The sequence below is a fragment of the Hemicordylus capensis genome, chromosome 1 (genome assembly GCF_027244095.1).
Source record: "Hemicordylus capensis ecotype Gifberg chromosome 1, rHemCap1.1.pri, whole genome shotgun sequence".
NCBI lineage: Eukaryota > Metazoa > Chordata > Lepidosauria > Squamata > Cordylidae > Hemicordylus > Hemicordylus capensis.
The window spans coordinates 160,541,300-160,564,662 of record NC_069657.1 but is presented as its reverse complement, the minus strand read 5'-3'; the positions used below and the strand labels follow the sequence as shown (position 1 = coordinate 160,564,662).

Sequence of the window (23,363 nt, the reverse complement as noted above, 5' to 3'; positions counted from 1 at the left end):
CCTTTTTCCAAAGAGCCATTCCAAAAAAGGATAGGAATGGTCTTAAACTCATTTTTTATCACAGAGAAGATTTTATCACATCATCCAACTGGGCCTTTTGGCCATTAACATTGGCACATGTAATAATTCAAAAGTTAATCCAGATTCATACGGCAAATCAAGATGGTGTGAACGCAAGCATGCTGTTTTTATCACAGCTGGTGGGACAAAAACAACCACAACCACCCAGCAACATTGTCTGTACCAGCAATCACTTTGGCAACCAAGGTACAGGTTTTATATCACAGGCAAATTTACATATAGACTTCCATTTTTAAAATACATTAATTTTACAATTTTTACAACTATAACATTTTCATCACTCAAACTGTTAAAAGAAAAAGAAGTCATAATGCAATGTCAAAAATAATGACAAGGGATATATGACAACTTGTCACAGGATGACTGATGTCACAAAGTATCTTGAAATCAGTAAGAAAAAATGTAGGCAGCAGTGGCTCACCACTCCCAGAAGACACAGAAAAGGTCTCATCAAAACAAATTAAAAGATGAAGCAGCTAATGGGGCAAAATGACATCATGGACTATTTATTTATTTAAAAATTTACACCGCCCCAACCTTCTGTGTCTGAGTGGTTTATAGGAACAAAGAACAATTAAAACAAAAATTAAAACCTGAAAACAATTTAAAACCACAAGTCTAGTGAAAAAGCTTGGGTGAATAAATGTGTCTTTAGAGCCTTTTTAAAAGTAGTCAGAGATGGGGAGGCTCTTATTTCAGCAGGGAGCACATTCCAGAGTCTCAGAGTGGCAACAGAGAAGGCCCATCCCTGAAAGCCAGCAGGCGAGCTTGTGGCAACTGCAGATAAATCTCTCCAGCTGATCTCAGTGGGCGATGGGGCTCATAGTGAAGATGATGTTCTCTTAAAATATGGCACTACAATGGCACACTACCACCTCCACCTTTTTTTCCTCAGCATACTTACCTCCATTTACATACTGTGACATCATGGCATCCCATAACTACCTCCAAAAAGCATGGTATAATGCTAGGTTGGGATTCATGTTGGCTCACCCCTGGCAAATGACGATGAGAAAGTATCGCAACATTTGCCATCTGGATGTTCTACACTCGTACCTAGCAACACTAAAGCACATTAAAACAATACAACTACTTTCATACGTTTGAAATCACATCAGGGTTAAATGCCAATTTCAATTTTTTTCAGAAGCAAGGATTGCTTTGCTTCCTGATCATTATAGCAGCCAGCAATTTTACATGGAACAACAGTGCAAAGTAACATACCAGAAAGAATACCAATTCCATAGGAGGCTTACTTTATGTTATACTGTCCTGTTTGCAGCGTGCATCTATCCGGAAGGTGAGCAAGTCTCTTTGCAAGGGTTTTGAAGTGCTTTCTGCACTCCTGCACACCAACACTTTGCTCAAAATCGGTAGAGGCAGATAGAGGGAGTCCATCTCTCACGCGAACCACGGAGGCAGACAAGATCATGGACATTGCCAGAAGACTGAAAGAAAATCTAAAACAAGAACATAAAATGTATAGTCATATTAACCTTTGCACTCATTTCCCACACAAGGTTACATGGAACCTGCCAATTTATTGCAGAAAGACAGCTGCAGACTTGTTACACATCAACATACATCTAGAGCCACAATCTGGAATGGTAGGGAAGCCTTGCAAGAAAATCCAAAGAACTAACCCACTAAAATGTCTACAAGCAATGGACTTGACAAATCCCAGGAGCATGGTGGCACCTTGAAATTTAACTGGGGCCCCTAGGTTTGGATATTCAGAGGTAAGAGTTATTTACCAACATCCTCATTTGTCCCATGCAGCCTTTTTTTTCTGTTCCAAGAATCTCACCTGTGAAGTAGATAAAGAGAAGCCCACTTACCTTCCCCCACACAATGTCCACTGCTTAGGAACTTTGTGAAATGTCCATTGTCTGGCTCCTAGCTCCAAAAAAACTTGTCAAGACCTGAACTAGCACACCTGTCCACAAATGGAAGTCATTTGTGACACATCACTGAACTAAAACAGGGATACCCTAGGATTACCTGAAGGGCTCCTGAGGGTAATCCAAGCCCACCTGTCTCCTCACACTGCAGCCACGCTATTTGTTCCCCATCTGAGGGTCACTAGCTTGAAGCTGACACATTATCAGTATGTGTCCGCTGCAGAAGGGGCGAGAGGGTGAGGACCTCCTCCTCTACTCCTGACTGGCCGGCTACATGCTGAAACTCCCCTCAGCCTGACAGGCTTCAGGAAATTAGCACCAAATACTCCCATTGGAATTAATAGGACAAGCAAACTTAGTAACTTGGTGAGGACGTGAGCCAGTTACTGTCTATCTCCCTAACTGTAACTTAGATGTGTGTACACATACACATGTGTTACAATCATGAGATGGGATATTCCAGTGTGGTGACCAGTCTCCCCTCACTCTAGAGCAGGGGTTCTCAACCTTGGGTCCCCAGATGTTATTGGACTTCAACTCCCATAATCCCCAGCCCCAATGGCCTTTGGTTGGGGATTATGGGAGTTGAAGTCCAACCACATGTGGGGACCCAAGGTTGAGAACCCCTGCTCTAGAGGGTTAACAGGAAGTGAACCCTTGTCTTGACTGACAGGCTGGTGAACTCCAGGGCTCAACCAATCAGTCCACCAGATGGGTAAGAATTCCCTGCAGGAGGAATTCTGGGAAGAAGAAAGGAAGTCTGTACTGGGAGATGGAGGACATGCAGCAATGGAGGTTGCTGCAGCAAGATGACTGTAGATCCTTGTAAGACAGGATTGCAGGAGGTATTCTCATCAGGAATTTGTTGAGTTCAAAGGAACAGAAACCAGGGCTTTGGCTGTGGGAATTTAGTCTAAGAGTATTTCTGACTTCATGTCAGGAATTTATATTTCTTTGTGTGTGTGCTTTGCATTTCTCTAAATTTCTGTTCTTGCAACTGAGTAACTAAGATTTGATGTGTGCCGCCCCAGAGCCATCTGAGCGCACGGGAAAGATATGTGAGGAGAATGGCTCTTAAAATATAGCTGCAATGCACACCTGAAGAGATTAAACTCCAGTCATCTACACAACCAAGTGATATACCAAAAGAAAAAAGGGATAATGAATAACCAGAAAGACATGCAGAAATGATGGCCAGAGGCTTCAAAAGAAGATTGCGGAAACAGTCCATAAAAAACCAGTTCTAGGTAACTGACAGGGTACATAACCCTTCCTGCTGATCAACAAGGTATTTCCCCCTTCCTCTCCCACAAAAGAGCCGAGGAAGAGAAGACAAACAACATCAAAGACACAGAGAGTGGATATTTTACATCATTTTCTCAACAGAGTCTTCATCGGTTATACCCCCGTTGTTGCCTGAAGAGCTTCCCAAAGTTCCAAGGAGTAGAAGCTGGTGGTGGGCGCATGCGCCCGGCACGCGCGCCCATTGCCACTGCCGCGCGCACCGCATACATCATTGTGATGTCATTGTGACGTATGCAGTATGCACGCGGGCGGCGGTGCCAGGCACGCGCCAGCTTCTACTCCTTGGAACTTTGGGAGCTCTTCAGGCAACGACGGAGGCAGGGGCGGCAGGGAGGAACTCTGCCGCCCCAAAAATGTTTCAACAAAGTCCAGCGCCAGAGGGGAAAGAGCGGCGGGGGGGGGGAGTACTACGCCCCCGCTCTTAAAGCGACACTCCCCCCAGTGCCGGACCACCGGACCAGCCAAATTCCGGACCGGTCCCGAAGCCTTTTGCATGGCCCCAGACCGGTCCGTGCATACCCCTACTTTGTATGTGGTTCGGAAATGTCAGTTGGTTCAAAATGCAGCGGCTAGACTGGTCTCCGGGGTTTCTCAGAGAGAGCATATTATGCCTGTTTTAAAGCAGTTGCATTGGCTGCCAATAGGTTTCTGGGCAAAATACAAAGTGCTGGTAATTACTTTTAAAGCTCTAAATGGCTTAGGAATGGGTTACCCGGGGGAGCGCCTCCTAATCTACATGATCCCCACTGCAAATTAAGATCAATGAGAGAAGTCTGTCTCCATATACCGCCAGCTCATCTGGTGGTGATTCGGGAGCAGGCCTTTTCTGTAGTCGCTCCTAGGCTGTGGAATGCGCTCCCTATAGACCAGGGCTGCTCAACGTTGGCCCTCCTGCAGATGCTGGCCTACAACTCCCATACTCCCTGGCTATTGACCACTGTGACTGGGGATTATGGGACTTGTAGTCAAAAAACAGCTGGGGGGTTAAATTGAGCAGGCCGGCTACAGATATTCATGGTTTAACATCTTTATCAGCCTTCAAAGGAGCCCTTAAGACACTTTTTAAAAATATTTTTGGGCCAGGCTTTTAGTAATTTCTGTGTTTTAAATTTAATTGTTGTTTAGATTTTTAATTGCTGTAATTTTTGAATTTTTTAAAATTAATTGCTGTTTGGATTTTTTAATTCCTGGAATTTTTTAATGTGTTAGATTTTTAATTCTTGTCTTGATAGCTGTTCTTGTTTATTTTTTGTGAACTGCCTGAACTGCCTGGGGCCTCTGAAGTAAGGTAGTATATAATTAATTAATTAATAATTTCTGCTGAAGGAAGCTTCTCCTCTGCTTTCCCTTCCTCTATTAGAGTTCTTCAAGGTTTTGAACCTGCTTCCTGCTATTCCCTCTCTACACACTTCTTGGCTGACCTCCGCGAAACCCATGGCTTTTAGTGCCACCTCCTTCAAGATCTGCCTCTCTACAACCCACTTTTTCCCACTCATCCAGCCACACAATTCTAGCTGCCCGCCTGATATTTTGAGCCTCATCACAGAAGCTCAAAAACACTCCTGAATGCTTTTAAAAATCCACAGATGGAACAATAGATGGCTTCAGAAACTCTGCAGAAGCTCTGTTAATACCAAGCTCTGTGTAATATCCTTCGGTCTAAGGAGCATTCATTCTCATCCCCAAATGAACATCTACTTCCTTTCTAGTTTAGAAAAAGTAGATTATGCTAACCTACTTATTTCAGACCACTTGAGCTCTGAAACTGGATATCTCACCAAAAGTCTTAATATCTCACCAGAACATTATGTCCAGGACTACTCACCTTCCTCTCCTTATTATTTTCCACTTTGTGATGTTGTCACTTTTGTGATTGATCACATCACAATTCACTCTGTCAGCCAGACACAAAGGATTCCTCCTCGACTTCCACTCCCTTGTTATGTAGCTTTTCATATACAATATTGCAAACATTCCACTTCTATCCTTCAACTAAAACTTTGCTTCATGCTCCAGTCATTTCCTCCCTCGACTACTACAGCACATTTCTTTTTGGCCTTCCCTTGTCGCAACTGTCCTTTCACCTCTGTTGAAAAATCCACAGCAAAACCATTCACCTTGTTGCTCAGCCTACATGACATTCTTCCTCAAATCCCTACACTGGCTTTCTCTATCCCTTTCCCATCACACACAAATTCCTTGTCCTTTTTAAAGCTCTCCACAGCGCTGCCCCACCCCCTTTTGGACTTTGTTTTCCATTATATTTCAACTCCTTTACCTCCACCTCAGTACTCCAAAGGCTTCCTACTGCCTTAAATGTCTTTCCTCCTCCTTCCTTGCTGTCTCTAAAGTCTGGAACCACCTCATGAACACATATCTGGGGCTACCTCTCTTTGCTTTCACCTTCCTTTCCAAAACCCATTTTCCCATGATGCCTATGGACAAGCTCTTAGTCCCCATCCCCAACTGAACACAACGCCCAAATACAATTGTATTTGCACAATATCCATCCTTCCAGTCTCATGTTGAGGCTGCCGGAATTCTTTTCCCAAGTGTTCCTACCAGTGTTCCCTCTAAGGCATGCGCATGTGTGTTCACTCAAGCTTTTTGATGTCCGCTCAGTTAACTTTAGATCCTGCTCAGATTGAATCAGGAGCGCCCTACTCAGAATGCATGCACGCGCACTGCCTTGATACTACCACCCAGAAAAAAATTAATTCCACACAGATGAAAAAAATTAGAGAGAACACTGGTTCCTACCTAGGGAGTGGAACAGACTGCATATATATAGTCCTCTCTGGTACTTTTTCCAGTGACACACCTGCTAAGGATCTCTTTGAGGTCCAGCTTCTGCCATGAGATTGGATAAATAGGAATTCTTTTCATGTGGCATTCAGCTAGCAGTTTTAGAAGTAATTCAGTGTACATAAAGAGGAGGGAGAACACAAAGCAGTAGCAAATCCTCCTCCTCTAAAACAAAATTCCATGTCACTGCTAGAATATATTTAGTCCCAGATATTGTTCCTAGCCATTAGATATACGATACTTTGTAATATGTTGAAAACAGAAAGAGCTTATTAAAACATTCATAATGCAGAAGATATCTGTAGCAATAATTCATAAGCGTTTTAAAATGCATACCAGCCTGCCTTATGTAAAATATCCCAAATGGTAATTAAGAAACACTTTAGTTTCTTTCAAATACTGCCATAAAACTCGGTAAGTACTGTGGAGCTTATCCAATGGAACCCTTCCGGATGTCTTTGGTATGGGCTCTGCAGCCTTGGTTGCAAATCTGCCTGATTCATCCACCTTCACTCCTGCCTGCCCTTTCTTACCACAGAGGCTCCAAACACTTCTCTACACATGCTTTTAAAACCCACACATGGAGTGAAACAATAGGCAGCATCAGATGTTGCATGGAACGTCTGTTAATGCCAAGCCCTTGTTAAGAGAATAGCCTGTTTGGGAGCTCCCAGCAGTACCCCTACATGTGACTTGGAACTACAGGCTTGTAATTTCCATTTTGACTAGCTGAACCCACAGGATTGCGGGCCCACCATTTGCCTACACAGGCTACCTCCCAAGGATAAGTCGCTTAGTAGGTAGCATGGGAAGGTAACTCTAGGTCAGGCCTAACATGGGACTGAAAGGGGAGCTATTCCCCATGTGCTCTACGCTCTGTCCAAGCGCAAATGAGGATGCTGAGTAGACCCCAAGTTAAGGAGAAGCTCCCTATCTCTCTCTAAAGGAGTGGCCAAGAATCTTCCTGGTGTTGGCACAAAAGATTAACCTCCTAGCTAATCACCTTTACAGGAAGAACCGATAAGATTGCAGCAGACTCATCCCTCTAACATATGCGTTAATGGTTTGCATGAAGCACAAGAAAAGCGCTCATGTTACAGAAATACCTATCTTCCACCTGGAGGGTCTTCCTGAAACAAGATAAGCTCTGAGTCCACCTATTCAATATTTTTACATATAGGTTGTCTAAGCCTTTCCACTTCATTGTGTTCTAGAACACAGCCACCTAGGATTGAACAGGACAAAATGTATTCTTTTGTCCACCACAGATACCACCCTTCTCAGCGAAGAGGTGTGGTCAGTATTTGTACCTCAGACCCCATGAAACAGTGTTCTTCTCCAAATTCACCCGCAGCGTGTACATGTGTCTGGGCATTAGCTATTCCATGTGGCTCTGCCTTGGCCCTCATGTCTGCTTCCAGGCTCCAGTTTGGCCCTGTCTCCAGGCCCAATCTGTGCAGCACACTTGGCTGCATCAGGGAACTGGTCTCCTGAGATCAGACCACCTTTAGACTTTGACTGGCTTCCTGACTCGCGAGTGGCAGATGGATCTCCACTCTTGCATTTTGTTTTCCTGCTTGGTCCTGGAGAGAGGTCCCTCAGCACCTGCTGTGCAAGAAGTGTCCAACACACCATAGGAAGGATTCAGGTATACTAACCAACCTATGCTCCACACTCTTTTGCTCTCATTAAAGTTTAAAGCTGTTTTCTCTGGCCAGCCTTGAAAGTTTTAATTTAGATCTCAAGCTAAAATGCCTCTTTGTGAGCTTCAATTTAGTCTTATTGGTCTAGCTCTATCAGTTAATATTACATTATTAATCATTTTTTCCTTTTGTACCCCTAATTACCCTTTAGAAACCTAATAGTATTTTGACTTTAACTCTCTGCCATTAATTTTCAAGACCGAAGCTTTGCACACATTTATTCTGTTATTAACTGCTCACTCTAGATTCACTGATTCCCCATCTCAGTCCAAAGTTAGTCAGGACGGAGTGCATAGCCAATGCTCCAGAGCAGTTTCATTAATACTCTGCATGACATCCCTTAGACTTGGGAGTATGCACTCCCTCCTCCCATCCCCACATGAGCATCTACTTCCTTTCTAGGTTAGGATAAGCAAAGATTGGTGTAACCAACATCGGCTTATTCTAACCTACTTGCTACAGAAAACCTGAGCTGCGAAATTCACTTCAACCCTCAGGTTCAGTGCTTGGATCTTCTGAAGTAAGTGGGTTAAAAAAAGCCGTGAGTGGTGGGTTCAGACGTCACAATCAATCTCAGCTTCTCCTAAAATAGAAAGGAAGTAGATGTTTGCATGGGGGTGGGATGGGGAGCATCCCCTTCCAAAGCTGAAAAATGTTGTGCAAAGCTCAGCATTAACAGAGGTTGTGCGTGACAACTGAAGCTGCCCAATAGTTACAGCCACTTGTAACCTGGTTAGCTTCCAAGTCCAAACCAGTTTGCCAGCATGGTTAGAAGTGTATGCAAACTGCAGACTGGGCCACTGCAGCATGGTTAGTTCTGAAAATGAAAGAGAAGGGGGAGTTTTCAGGCAAGAGGGCATGAAGGGAGGGAAAGGAATGTGTGAACACTGTGGAATCTTCTTCTCTTTACCATGGTTAGAGGTTGGACAATGTTCTTGTCTGCACCAGACCAGGCTATTATGAAACAGCTATTTTTGTTCCTCTTTTTTGTTTATAACTATGAAATATTTTCCTGTTTAACTAAATTAGAAGACAAATATCCTAAAGAGACCAAAAAAAGTGGAAGCTATTTGAATACATGAGTTTTGTCTGAATTCCTCAGCATTATGGCACACATTTATTTATCTATCATATTTATATACAGCCTGATACATGCATCTCTAGGCGGTGTACAAAGTTAAAAATCACATTAAATGTAAAACAATTTTAACACTGTTAAAATCCTTAGAAGATAAAAAACACTTTACATAGTTTTAAATAGTTGTAAAATTTCAGTTAAAAGCCTGAGAAAACAAGAACATCTTGAGGGTCTTCCTCAAAGCAAGCAGAGAAGGAGATGCTCTTATTTCAACAGGGATCAGATTCCAGAGTCCCAAGACAGCCACAGAGAAGGCCCGACATTTGTCAGCAGAGGTGAGAGCGCACAGCCCACTCCACGGGCTCAGCTGGAACCAATTGCCATTTGATTCCCTCTCTTCCAGAATCCTCTCTAGCCCTAAGCAGGCATTGCGTTGTTCATGCGATCAGGTGTCTGTCTGTGTGAATGAATGGACTTTTGTTCACTTTCAAAATGAACCCAGGTACAGACCCTCTCAAATGCAGGGTACAGATAGGAAGTGTACTGCTGCAAGCACACTGAACATAAAGTGACTAATTGTACATGCACGCACGGTACACAGATTGTATATGCGTTTAACATAACACAAGTGTAGAGCTTCTATTAGCAGCAATTCCACTTGGCTGCAGCAAAGAGAGGTGTGAAGCGGCATGGCCCAGTCTATCAACCTGCCTGGGACCAGCCAACATTTGGCTCTCCTTCTCCCTGAACTGCCTCCTCAGCGCCCATCTGCTCATTATGTAACTCAAAAATGTTGGCACTTAAGTTTGATTGTCTTCTTCTTCCATTTCTGTCCCTTTTTGCTTTTTGTATCTTGTTAATTAGAGTGTAAACCAGCTTGCAGGCCCTGTGTCTTTTTTAATCTAAGTATATACCAAGAAAATTTAGGCACTCATCATCATCATCATCATCATCATCATCATCATCATATCAGCTGCAGTGGTGCAGCGGGGAAGCAGCTTGCCTAGGGAGCAAGAGGCTTGTAGTTCAAATCCCCGCTAGTGTGCTTCCCAGACTGTGCCTAGTAAATGTATATTTTTAGTCACCTATATCGGGCAGCAGCAATAATGGAAGGTGCTGGAGGCGGATGCTCACTTCAGTGACAACGGCAGAGGCATCATCTCACACTGCATGGGAAGAAGGCAATGGTAAACCACGCCTGTATTCTACCAAGAATACCACATGGCTCTGTGGTCACCAGGAGTTGACACCGACTTGACGGCACAATCTTTCCTTTAATAATAATAATGGAGATATCTGAGAAACATGACATTGCTTCATGGTTGCAGACTGTATAAGGTTTCTATGTTACCAGTACCAGTGTTGGAAGTTAAGGACTTTGCGCTGTCTCTTGTCTCAAAGACAGTGGAGGACAGATTAGTGAGTCAGAGGGCTAGAGGGTCAAGACATTGGTCATCCCTTCTCTACTGCTCTGACACTATCCCTTTGGAATGTAATTGATAATCTCAGGGACACTTCCTCTCTCTTCTCTTCCTGTTCCTTCTACCTTGCAACATGCAAGCAAGCTCCTCTCCCTGCACCATATGTGCAGAGAAGATGCAGAATCCATCTGCATCCAGATAGATAGATAGATTAGAGATCCTATCTCCTCACTTTCCTATCTAGAATGGAGTTCTCTAATAAATGCCTTATATATTGATTTCAAACTATGAACTGGCTCCAAGTTACTTTACTCTCAGCATACACGCATGCCTAACTAAATCTGCTGTGTTGTGCCTCTGTGCACTCTGCTATAATTGAAAAGGGTTTCTCTACCAGAGAGAATTCCCAACAACCAGCACCAAAGAGAACCAGCCCTGTCACCTGTATGTAGCATGGGTGAGGGTGTTACTGAATTTAGCAACCCACACAAACATTGTTTTGTGTCATGCTTCCAGAATTTTCATGTCATGCAAAATACATTTAGTGCACCTTCAAAAGAGACCTCAGAATGGAGATGTGTTAAAAAGCATGGTCAAAAAGCAAGAACACACCCTCCTCTGGCATATATCCTAAGCAACCATTTCATCTTTAAAGTCTGTAAAACAGACTATAATTTAAAATCAAATAAATAATTAAAAAATCATTGTAAAATCATTTATTTGATTTAGAAATCTAAAATAATGTAAAGCTTACAAACACTATAGAATCGCAAAAGGGAAATTATTAAGCGATACAAAAAAGCAGCATAATATTATTATGATCTATAAAACACTAGAACACAAGTACTAAACTAGATTAGTCCTGCTGACGTTTATGGAGCTAGAAGGGCTTAATGGCACATATGCCAGCTTATGTGACTTGTAGTACATAAACACAACTATGTTCCAGCATTTCACTTATCAAACTGTGTACTACTTAATTCTAGCATAATTGTTTAAAAGTTCAGTCTTAATACCCAATTGCATAGAAATATCCATCCCCCTCCTTGACACTGCAAAATACCTCCTTACTGATTTCCATTAATCAATACTGATGCTTTATCATCATCACTAATCTTATATGAGAAAAAAATAGTTGTTTTTAATTGATTTTAAGTTCTTCTGCTTCTTATGGAGTCAATGCAGAATTTCATTTTCTCTCAACAGGTTTTTGTAGTCCAGAATCGGCAAATACCAGGGAGCTAGAAGTAGTTAGAGCTCCACAGGACTAGATTGTACAAAATCTTCACCTAAATCCTGAACAAACAACATTCATTTTCTTTGAACTCCTATTTATGAAAAGGCAAATTAGTCGCTCTTTCAAAAGATAAGCCTCCCTAAAACCTGCAAGCTGTTTTCCATGCATTACAATATAATAGAAGCACAAATCTGTATTTAGCCATAGTCCCATCTCATATCATTAGTGAAAGGGATGATATTAAATCACGCAGTGAAGTATATGGAACATGCCTGTGAATATGGAACATGCCTGTGACTAAACTTGCCTGTGAGATGATGTGCTATTATTTGATATATTTTTAAAAGAATATTACCCTGTTGTCTTCAGAAGCTGCCCCTTTAAGCATTTATTTGGCAAATTTATAGACTCCTTTTCAACAGTTGTTCCCAAAGTGGGTTGCAGTTAAAGGGGAAAAAAGTACACCGATAAAATTATAAACAAGGACAGATTTAAAAACCAACACAGAGTCAGTGGTAAAGCATCACCTTGGGCATAATAGACTTGCATGAAGATTAAAAGGACCAGTCTCCTGGATGTGTCTTATCTACCTGATAACTGATTCTAGAGACTGGGGGACATTTTTTATTTTATTTTTTAATACCGTTAGGCAGTGGCCACTAATCTGAAAGATGTGAGATTACCAAGTGGCTTTTGTCCCATGATCTCAGCATGTGGGAAGGAATGCTTAGACCAGGGGTAGGTAACTGTGGCTCTCTAGATGTTTCTGAACTACAACTCCCATAATCCCCAATCACAATATATTGTACCTGGGGATGACAGGAACTGTAGTTCACGAACAGCAGGAGAGCAAAGGTTGCCTACCCCTCACTTAGACCATAATGGGTATTAGTACCTCACATTTTGCCTGGAAACAAAACAACAACCAGTGTAGTTCATCGGGTCATGTGGGTGGGCAGCTTGAAAAGATGCAATAGAGATTATGGAACATGATGGTAAATAACGGCTGCCAAGTGAAGAGCCAGTACTGGCAAAAAGCAATACATCTCTGTGGTCTGGCTAAAGTTTTACCACCTATGTGGATGTATACATAAGTTTTTCTACAACAATATGTTTGTGTTTGTTTACTGAGTCCTTTCTTAAAGCAACCTGCAAAGATCTGCACTAAAAAGTTGCTCTCAGGACTATTCTGCTGTTCTACCCATTCTTAACATTACAGCAGGCTTGTAATTAGCTACTTGCCAAGTAGGCTATGGCAAGAAAAAAGTATCTTCTAGTTGCCAGGCAAATCCCCACTGCCATACAGACATAACCACACATGCAGCTGCCATAGCTCTGACTTGTATTTACATTAGGCTGTGCCAGCTGTGTTTGTGGGTCTGTCACTCTCACATTTCTAGGCTGTGTCCGTACTTCAAAGGCTGAAAGAGAGCCCCGTACTCTGTCTCCACAATACAGCCTTGCACTTTTGACACTGTAAGTAAGCTTTTATCCTCACAGCCTCCACAGGAAAACTGCACATGGGGAAAAAGAGGTACATGGTGATAACTACATCTGGAGGGAGGCGGCAGGAGCTGTTGAGCAGACTAGGCACATGGAAGGGGAACAGTGGGAGGGGGCAACCATGATTATGCTCTCTCTCTCTCTCTCTCTCTCTCTCTCTCTCTCTCTCTCTCACACACACACACACACACACACACACACACCAAATGTTACAGATTTCATCAAGCTATTGCTCTAGAGAACCCATTATATCAATTACAATGCAACATATGATATTAGGATATTTTAAAGGCTCAATTCATGCTACTGTAATCTAAAAAAATAAAGTCAGTACAATATACCAACCCTCAGACCTACCCAGAGTAATCAGATAGCCATCATTCCAGAACACCATGGCCCCATAAAAACCAGGCGCTGTGATGATAAAATTGCTGATATCCTGAAGCGCTGGCTATGAGCCAGAGAAAAACAAACACCCTTATTTCAGAACATGGTGGATCATCTGTGTCGAAACAATAACATCCATTTTGCACCAGGTCTCTTCCCTAGCTCACAAAACAACAACAAAACCATTCTTTTCAAAATGTTGTTTAAGAGTCACACAGTGGCACACCCAATGAATGAGTAACTATACTGTCAAATGGAGGCAAGTTTCCTTTCTTGCAGTTTTTAGATTTGAAGTGAACCACTCGGTTTTTCCTCCTGCAACTGTTACACTGTCAAGAGGGACAGAAAAAGCAGTTCCGTTACTTGAGCCCCTTAGATTGCTTTTAAGGGGAAGAACATTCAATGAAACTTCATTTAGCAGCCATTACAGATTTCTGCAGACTCTGCTGAAAAGATATTTTGTGGGGCAAGGTATGAAAGCTACCAAAATTATTATTATTATTATTACTATTATTATTACATTTATATCCCGCTCTTCCTCCAAGGAGCCCAGAGCAGTGTACTACATACTTGAGTTTCTTTTTCACAACAACCCTGTGAAGTAGGTTAGGCTGAGAGAGAAGTGACTGGCCCAGAGTCACCCAGCTAGTATCATGGCTGAATGGGGATTTGAACTCAGGTCTCCTCAGTCCTAGTCCAGCACTCTAACCACTACACCATGCTGGCTCTTCATGAAAGCTAACAAAACTTAGAAAAATAATTTCTTATCTCAGTGCTGTAATAATATTTTTATCACTATGTACATGCACAATTAAAAGGGTGATTGAGGTTTCCTTGATATCCCCTTCCCCCTATTGCATGGTTTCTTAACCTTGGGCCCCCAGATGTTGTTGGACTACAACTCCCAGAATTCACAGACATGGCCTTTGTGGCTGGGGATTCTGGGAGTTGTAGTCCAACAACATCCGGGGGCCCAAGGTTAAGAAACCTGCTATTACACTTGTTGTCTGAGTTTTTGCAATGGGAATAACACCAAAGAGAGTTGCATTAGTGTAGTCTCAAGGACAAAAAGCTTACCATATGGAAAAAGCACAATGAGAGATACCAAACTTACAAGCTATTTGAAAAACCTGGTACAAGCAGCAAACTACTACCCTCTTGTTGTGCTTTTTAAGCAACAAGCAGGCTCAAACAAGAAGCACACTGAGACCTCATACACGTTGGTATCTGTACTTAAATACCAACCAAAACTTAAATAAGTTTTGACTGCAATACCCACAGCAGTTCCTTGAGGTCACAGTAATTTCTGCAGCTTCCAAGTGAGGCAGATTGAGATGCAGGATTCCTTCATCCGCCCTTGCACTTAAAAAATAAATAAGTAAGTAAGTAAGTAAGTAAAAGCAAATGATTCCCATATTCATACCAATTCTTCACACATATGCCAGGGGGCAGAGGAAAAGCAGTACATCCTTCTCTCCAGCATCTACCACCACCAGGTCTCTGGGGAAGGCTGGCACTTAGAAACACTGAGTCCTGAGCATAAATCCTCACTCAGTTGTGAAGCTCGGACCAGTCACTAATTTCTCAGCCCAACCTACCTCACAGGATTATTGTATGGATAAAAATGGAAGAAGAGGGAAGAATCATGTACACCACCCTTAGCTCCTTGGAGGAAAAGTCAGAAATGTAAAAGTGGTGTTAGGCCTGAAATAATGTAAATAAATGTACAATCCAAAATTAGGATTATTTCTTTTTCAGGACCAATGAAAATATCCTAAAGTAGTCAAGCTCTTGAATTCTCCAGAGAAAAAACTAAAACTTTCCCACCACTTTATGGTATTTTATTTGGTCCCAAACCTGGCAACATGTCCCTGTTCCCCCACTCACCTGAAAGGGGCAATAGGGATGTGTTGGCAGGGATGCGGTTCTGATATAAATATTATTGAAAGTGGTATTTTTTTCCAACCGACCAACATGGCGACCTATGATGTATGTATATGTGTACAGTGGTCCCTCGACTTACGAAGCACTCGACATCCGAAGATTTCGACATACGAATGACAAAAAATACCGGAAGTCGTTGCCGGTTTAGATGCGGCTTCCTCAACCTACGAATTTTTAGATGCGGTTTCCTCGACTTACGAGTGTTCCGGACCTCCGTGGATGCGCTTTTCGACTTACGAAAATTCCGACCTACGAACGTGCGTTCGGATCGGATTATCTTCGTAAGTCGAGGGACCACTGTATATCTCTGTGTATAGAGCCCATTACATCCAAGCTTGCTTTTTCAAATCCTCATCATAGGCCTTTGCCAAAACCCAGGGAATGGGAGAGAGCCACAACACACAGTGAGCATCTAATGACAGTAACCTTCCCCCACGCCCCGACATAGTTACTGTGCCTTTAAGTACTTTATGACATGCAAAAATTGAGAAGAGACATCTAGTCTGTCCCGGAGTCCCTAAGGCATCTGAAGCCCAGAAGAAAATAAGAAGGTAGCAACTTCCCTATCTCTGGTTGCTAAGGATCCCAGTACAAAGGCACCACTTCCCTCCCATCTGTCACCCCATCCCAGGAACGCAGAGAGGGGCACAGGGTGGGAACGGGGTGCGTGCAGCTGTGTGGCCCACTGGGACTTGGGAAGACAACAGCCGTCTCTCCCTCTTCCCCAGAGACATACCTGTGCCCAGGGCGCAAAGAAAGAGCCCGCGCCTCTCTTTGGGTAGCTAGCTTAGTTGCTAGGCAACTAGGGGCTGGATAAGTGGGGGCGGGGGCTCGGAATTACCTTGTTTAATAGACGCGGCAGCCTCAGTCGCCCGGCCGCGGCTCAGAAGGCTCACGCGCAGCGTTCTGGGTGCCTGATACGTCACACTCGCGGGGATCGACGGCGGTGCAAAGGAATCACGTGACGACGCGTAAGGGCCGCCATTGCTGAGACGGGTTGGAGAGTGCTTGAGTCGCCATTGCTTTGTAGGGAATCGCTGTATACCACCCCCACCCCTTGGCGGAGCCCAGTCGAGCCTTCGCGGGTGTGTAAGGGGACCAGTGCTCTTTTTGCCTTCATTCCTTTGGGAGATGAGAGTCCTCTGCTGGTTTGCACAATCAAATCACACAGTGCTAATAAAATCGGAATCCTTTAGAACAACGTTAGGGTGGAGGGGATGTTGACTGAAATCATAACTGCGGCTGGCTGGCAGAACTCAAGTACTGCAGCACGGGATTTGATACATACTACACGGAATAGTGTTTGTTGTGACGGTACACTATTGCGCGTACCCTGCAACATTTCGGAGATGAAAAGAGAGACTTGCTTGTAACAATTGTAACGTTCCTATACCAGTGATATTCTCCCCCTTTACACAGTGCCAGAAGCTCCACTTCTCCTGGTTGCAGGACTAGGTTGCTCTGCAGCAGCCTTCTCCCCAACCCTGGTCTACGCCACAGACATTATTAAAATTATTATTTCTCTATTTCAGCTTTCAACAACAACAACGTGCTTAAGGTGGTTTACAAAGGGAAAAGAAAAAGGAAAGGATCCCCTATCCCAAAAGCGTTCCCAGTCTAAAAGGAAACGCAAGGGAGACACCAGCAACAACCACTCGAGACACCTCTATGCTGGGCTCAAGAAGGGCAGTCGCGCTCCCGCCACAAAATATGAGAGAGCCACCAATTGAGAAGGTGTCTCTTTACCCATTTAGCAAGGCAACGGTCGAGAGCCGGGCATTCGTTCTTTTGAAAGACTTTGTATGCTATCAACATTTCAGAATATATCCCCCACAGGTGTGTGTTGTGCAGGTTCTTCTGATTTGCATTATGCCTTAGTGTTCATGTGCATGGCTTTCCACGCATAGGTACTAAAGTCAAGATGTATCCACCACTCTCCACTCATTAATGTCTAGATATTCTGATAGCCAACAAAAACTCCAAACTTTAGCAACTTACACTAATATCATTTTGACAATATATTCCAAAAAAGGGAAAATAAGATGGACAATACAATACAGTGACCTGCCCAAGAAAGAAAAGAGTTGGAGCATATGTCCTTGTGCGACTAGCACCTTTTGAGGCTTTTGGGATGCGATTTACATTTTCTCCTCAACTATAGCCATTTTAAGCTGATTGATCAAACAAAATGGAAACAATTATACAAATAACTAAATATGAGCTTATAAAGATAACGAAATTTAATTTTTTGATAAACAGTAATATGAGATATTTTATAACTGACCTAGAATATGAAATGCTAACCGTTTTAAATTAATATTGTTTGCTCACATTCAAGCCACCTAATGGCACAGTGGGGAAATGCTTGACTAACAAGCACAAGGCTGCTGGTTCGAATCCCTGCTAGGGATGTGCACGGAACCGTGGCAGGGCAGTTTGATTCCAGCGGGGGTGCCGCTTTAAGGGCGGGGGAGGGTGCACTTACCCCTCCCACCGCTTTCCCCTCGCTGGTGCTCATTGCTGGTAAAATCCTTCAGGGCGGCAGCATAACCCTGCTGCCGCCCCTTCCCCCTCCTTGGCTGGAAGTGGCCAGAAGTACTGAGTGCCTGTTAACTGGATCTGTTAACTCAGGAAGGGGGAGAGGAAGAAAGGAAGAAAGATGAGAGGGGAAGTGCGAGTGGAGGAGAGAGAGAAAAGAGAGGGGGAGAGAGAAAGAAGGAAGGGAGGGCAAGGGATGGACACGAGCCTGTCAGCTGCCTGAGGGGAATGAGCAGCCATGGCAGTGGCAGCAGCAAGGCAGGGCCCAGTCAAGCACTGCTGCTGTTTGGGGCTACCGAGGCCATTGGCGGAGCGGGCTCAGCTTGTCGAGCGGCCTGAAGGGAACGAGCTGCCATGGCGGTGGCGAGAAAGGGCTCAGTCAACCGCTGCTGCAGCTGCTCCTGTTCCTGTGGGGAGGAGCAGGAGCGGGGCTCAGGTGAGGGTGGGGAGGTCTCTGGGGATAAGGGGCTGCAGCTTCACCAACAGGCACTAGCAATGCTGCAGCCACAACCAAGAGGGGTGAGAGAGATGGAAGCAACCGGATGGAGGAGGAACTCAAGTGAGGGTGGAAAGATCATCACCACACTGGACTGTGTGCCCAAGAAAGCTGTTAACAGAGGTGGGGCTAATGGTATTTTAGAAAGTATCGCTGTTCAAGCTTGGAAGGGAGTCCCATTAATCCTGATTGTATGGGAACTGACTCTGCAGGGGAGGCACTTTGTACATTTTTAGAAGTAGTTTTATAGCCGTGTATCCTTTTAAAAGTGGCATGGTGGGAGAAGGGAGTGGGGCTAAATGGGAATGGTTAATGGGAAATGACTGGGTTTAAGACCAAAACAAATAGTATCTGCAAAAAAAAAAGGTGTTTTAATTGACACGACAATGATTGTGTGATCCTTTCAATAATATTTGGTAATTATATTTAATTTATAATATATGAGCCTTTAAGGTACAAACCATGACCACATGTTTTCTCTCCCTATACATATGAGTGTGTGTGTATACACACACCTATAGCAATGCTGAGTGGCTCTCCTCTCTCCACACCTTGACTACTCTCCACACAAACTAAAAAAAATTCTTCTTAACAACATTAGGGTGTGTACAGATGTTGTACACAAAAGCCCTATTCAGACATTATATTGTATTTGTGGTCAGGTGTCTGAACCCACGTACTGTACATGTTTTTGTGTGAATTACTGTAAATGTACTCATTTTAAAAGTGAACCTCAGTACAAGCCCCTGAAATGTAGGATAGAGCTAGCAAGTGTACTGCTGTATGTGCATTCAACATAACCTGTTGAATAATTGTACATGCATACAGATCTATGCATTTGCACACTGTACACAGATTGTATGTGCATTGAACATTAGAGCCCCATTCACACATTATAGTCAATACACATACAGTTACACCTACACAGATTTGTATGCATGTGCAATTACTCACACGTTCCGTTGAACTCAGGTATTGCACTACATTTCCAGTCTATCATTCTATCTGTTACATTTTTATACCTCCTTTAATTTAAAAAAATCTCAAGGAGGTTTACAAAACATTTAAAACAATTAAGACTATAAAACAGTTACACAATAAAAATATTAAATTGGAATATAAAAATACAAATATAATTAAAAGTTTTAAAAATATACACAGTAGGATCATAAAATACAGAGCAGCAGCAACAAAAATAATACTCATGTAAAAACCTGGGTAAAAAAAACAAGATTTCACTTGCTTTCTGAAGACTGTGATGGAGACTGAGGAGCCAGAAGAGCATTCCAAAGTCTGGGGGCAATAACTGAGAAGGCCCTGTCCTGTGTGCATGACAGCTGAGCCTGCCTCATATTCAGCATGCAGAGCAGAGCCCTCTCTGATGACTGTCAAGTGGGCAGAAACCCTTGAAAGAAGGCAATCTGTACTATTCATTTTTGGTACAGCTGTATCCAGGCTCACTTTTTAAATGAATGCATATAGAGTCCAAATCCTATTCACACATTAGCCCTGTTCAGACATTATGCTGTATGTGCATTCAGGTGTCTACACATGTGTATATGTTTTTGTGTGAATGACCTCAAATGCATGGTGCAGATAGGAAGTACATTGAATGTACATTGAACATGTGTGAATAACTGTGTGTACAGATCTGTACATTCATACACTGTACTCAGATTGTACATGAGTTGAACATAATGTGTGAATAGGGCTACAGTCTGAAAAAGAACATAAGTTGCAGCACATATTTCTGTAGTGACTGAGACTGCTTCCTTCCCATGTTCCAACTGCCCATGACAGACAAACTAATCAGCTAACCTAGTGCTTCTTAAGTAATTTTTTTTTTAATGTCAGTCTCCTGCCATGCTCCTTTGGAAGGAGTTGGGGAAGTAGCCTTGAGTCATCACAAGACAACAATCAATCAGTGCAATGCACAAAGAAAGACAAGTTTGTGCTGAGTTAGAAAGACTTATGTTTGAGCAAAAAGCATGTCTGGATGCACTTGTGGTCATTCTTATGTCCTTTTCTTGTCCACTTTTAGACTACTTTTCAGTAGGCTTATGAGATCACCTGACATTCTGTGCATGTTATGTGTGTCCCCTCGCCTATTAACTTTGCAATGCCTGGACCAATGTTAATCAAATTGGGTACAGTTGTAGGGACACCTCAATGACGTAGTTTATGATGATGTCATCCACCCCAATTTGGAGATCATCCATCAGGCCAACGAAGGCAGTCTCCACCCCATAGCCCGCCCCAAAGCCAGTCTGAAACGGGTCTAGATAATCGGTTTCCTCCAAGACTGTCTGGAGCTGGGAAGCCACAACCCTCTCAATTACCTTGCCCAACCACAGAAGGTTGGAGACAGGCCTGTAGTTACCCAACTCTGAGGGATCCAAGGCAGGCTTCTTTAGAAGTGGTCTAATAATTGCCTCCTCAAGACAAGGAGGCACCCTTCCCTCCCTCAGAAAAGCATTTATGATCTCTGCCAGGCCTCCTACAACAATCCCCCTGCTGGATATTAAGGGTCAAGAGAACAGGTAGTAGGCTGCACCACTCCAAGCAGCTTGTCCATGTCCCCAGGAGTCACAAACTGGAACTGATCCAACCTAATCACACAAGAGGAGTCGCTGGACACCTCCACATCAGACAGTGTAACAACTGTGGAGACTAAGTCGTCCCGAATACGAGAGATTTTCCCCACAATTCATTAAACATGTCATAGCGGGTAATCAATGGTTCCTGATTCTGATTCAAGGAAGGAGGGGCACATACTAGCCCTCTCACAACCCTGGACAACTCTGCTGGACGTGAACTTGCAGATGCAATATGGGCAGAAAAGATTCTCTTCTTTGCCACATGTATTGCCTGAGCATAGATCTTCAAATGTACTCTATGTTGCAATCTGTCAGATTCGAGTCGAGTCTTTCTCCACTTGCGCTCCAGTCGTCTACCTTGCTGCTTCAGCCCCCGTAATTCTTCCATACACTAGGGGGCCAATTTTGCAGCGGGTCAGAGACGACGCTTAGGAGCAATCGTGTCTACTGCCCCAGTGAGTTTGCTATTCCAGTTCTCCACCAGAGCAGCAACAGGATCTCCAGCAGAGCCAACACTAAATCCCTCCAAGGCTTCTTGGAATCTTAATGGATCCAATAACCTTATCGGGCAGACCATCCTAATAGGCCCTTCAGCCCTGCAAAGGTGGGAAGTGATTGTGAGTCCAACCTTAACCAGATGGTGGTCCGTCCATGACAATGGGGAAATCTCAGGAGTCTCCACCCACGGAACACCACCCTGATCAGAGTGAAAGACCAAATCAAGCATGTGGCTGACAATATGAGTCAGTCCCGAGACCACTTGAGATAGGCCCATGGCCGCTATGAACTCCTCAGCTGCCTTGGATCTGTGGGAAGAGGATTATACCCCTGATATTTTATGAAATCACATGGGCTTAGCACTTGGATGTAATCTGGATGTAGCACTTGGATGTAAATCTGGCAATCAGATCTTTTATGGCATAGAACATACCTTATTTTTAAAAATCCCAGAGCTGAGCCCTAGTCTTCCACCTATGCTATGCAAACATAACTATTCTGAAAGCAACAGATCTAATCAGAAAGCAAAGTTAAAATGGAAACTGTTCAACATCAAATATGATCATAGTGAGCATCTCACCTCTAATACAGCTTTTGCACATGTGGGCCTATTGGCTTGTTTTTAAATGCCTAGAATAATTTTTCTTTAAACATTATCCAAAACCAAAATATAATCATATTTAGAAAATAAGGCTCTGAACCGATACTGCTTGTATTGATGGTTTTTCTTACATAGACAGCTAGCTGTCACTGGGGACTGAAGTTGGACCACCTGATACGTCTCACAAAGGCCAACGAACTATCTTCAGATCTTAGTAACTCCCCATCATAACTGAGCTGCACTTGATTTGAACTGACAACTTGGAAGCAGGATTCTCCATATCCAATTACCCAGTTCCCTGATGAGACTCATGTTTATCTGAAGTCTCTGCTTTCTGAAGTGTGATGAGAGAATTCCTCCCTCCCATTTCATACTGCACTGCAACTTGCCTGCACTCCCTTCTATCAAATAAACTTTTATTCCATTACCCCTCATCTCATTGCCAGTCTTTTCTTCTCACAGGGGACCACTGCCTGCTTAATTTCCCTCTCAGTCTAAATTAGTATTTGACCATATAATTGAATATATTTAATCATACAAGGAATTATGGGTAGTTGCTGATTATAGTAAATGGACTGAAGGCTACATTCACACATCTAGCTAGGCTGAACCTGGTGTGCTATCAAAGGCTGGGGAGTTAGATGGCTGCCAGCAAGAGAGCCAAAGTCAAAAGCTCAGCCCCATGCTACAAGAGAGAGAGGCAGAGCCATCACTAGGATAACCTGGTAGGGAAGTAAGTCCTCAGCAACCACCCTAGACTTTTATTTCCTGCTTGTGGCAGGAAAAGATGGAGATGATGACCACTCCCATGTTCATGGAAATAGAAAGGAATCAAACTCTACCTGTAGACAGACATTATGTTGTACATGTCTACAGTTGGCACACATGTACATGTTTTTGTGTGAATGACTGTACATGCACTCCCTTTAAATATGAACCTGAGAACAGGCACCTCAAATGCAGGTACAGATAGGAAGTATGTTAAATACAATGAGTGAATAAGTGTATGTGCATACAGATCTGTATCTGTGTACACTGTACACAGAAGCCCTATCCCCATGTTACATTGAGCATTCGTTGATTGAGGGTACAGATTTGTATCTGCACATAGGTACAGTTATCCTCATATTATGTTGAACACAAGTACAGCAGTGTGCACTTCCTATATGTACCATGCATTTGAGGGGGTGTATACACAGGTTCAGCCACCTAATGGTGCAGCGGGGAAATGACTTGATTAGTAAGCCAGAGGTTGCCGATTTGAATCC

At 43.3% G+C, this 23,363-nt stretch overlaps 1 protein-coding gene and 1 long non-coding RNA gene across 7 annotated transcripts in view; one reads left to right on the top strand and one right to left on the bottom strand.

Moving 5' to 3' along the window:
* Positions 1–16,352, bottom strand: part of SEC22A (SEC22 homolog A, vesicle trafficking protein) — a 37,928-nt gene extending 21,576 nt beyond the window's left edge. Inside the window, exons 1-2 of one of the 6 annotated variants that reach the window (XR_008305950.1) lie at positions 5,113–5,484; positions 1,338–1,541 (exon numbers count right to left, since the gene is read on the bottom strand). Coding sequence is in view for 5 of the 6 variants with exons in the window: in XM_053244637.1 (XP_053100612.1) it covers positions 1,338–1,541; positions 5,113–5,261 (353 nt within the window). In the remaining variant the exon portion in view is untranslated. The other 5 variants (XM_053244641.1, XM_053244646.1, XM_053244656.1 and 2 more) reach the window with 5 other exon arrangements.
* On the top strand, positions 15,991–22,488 carry LOC128322784 (uncharacterized). The gene is made up of 3 exons (XR_008305989.1): positions 15,991–16,450; positions 16,898–17,201; positions 22,231–22,488. It is a non-coding gene; the product is annotated as an uncharacterized LOC128322784 (long non-coding RNA).
* The last annotated feature ends 875 nt before the right edge of the window (positions 22,489–23,363 follow it).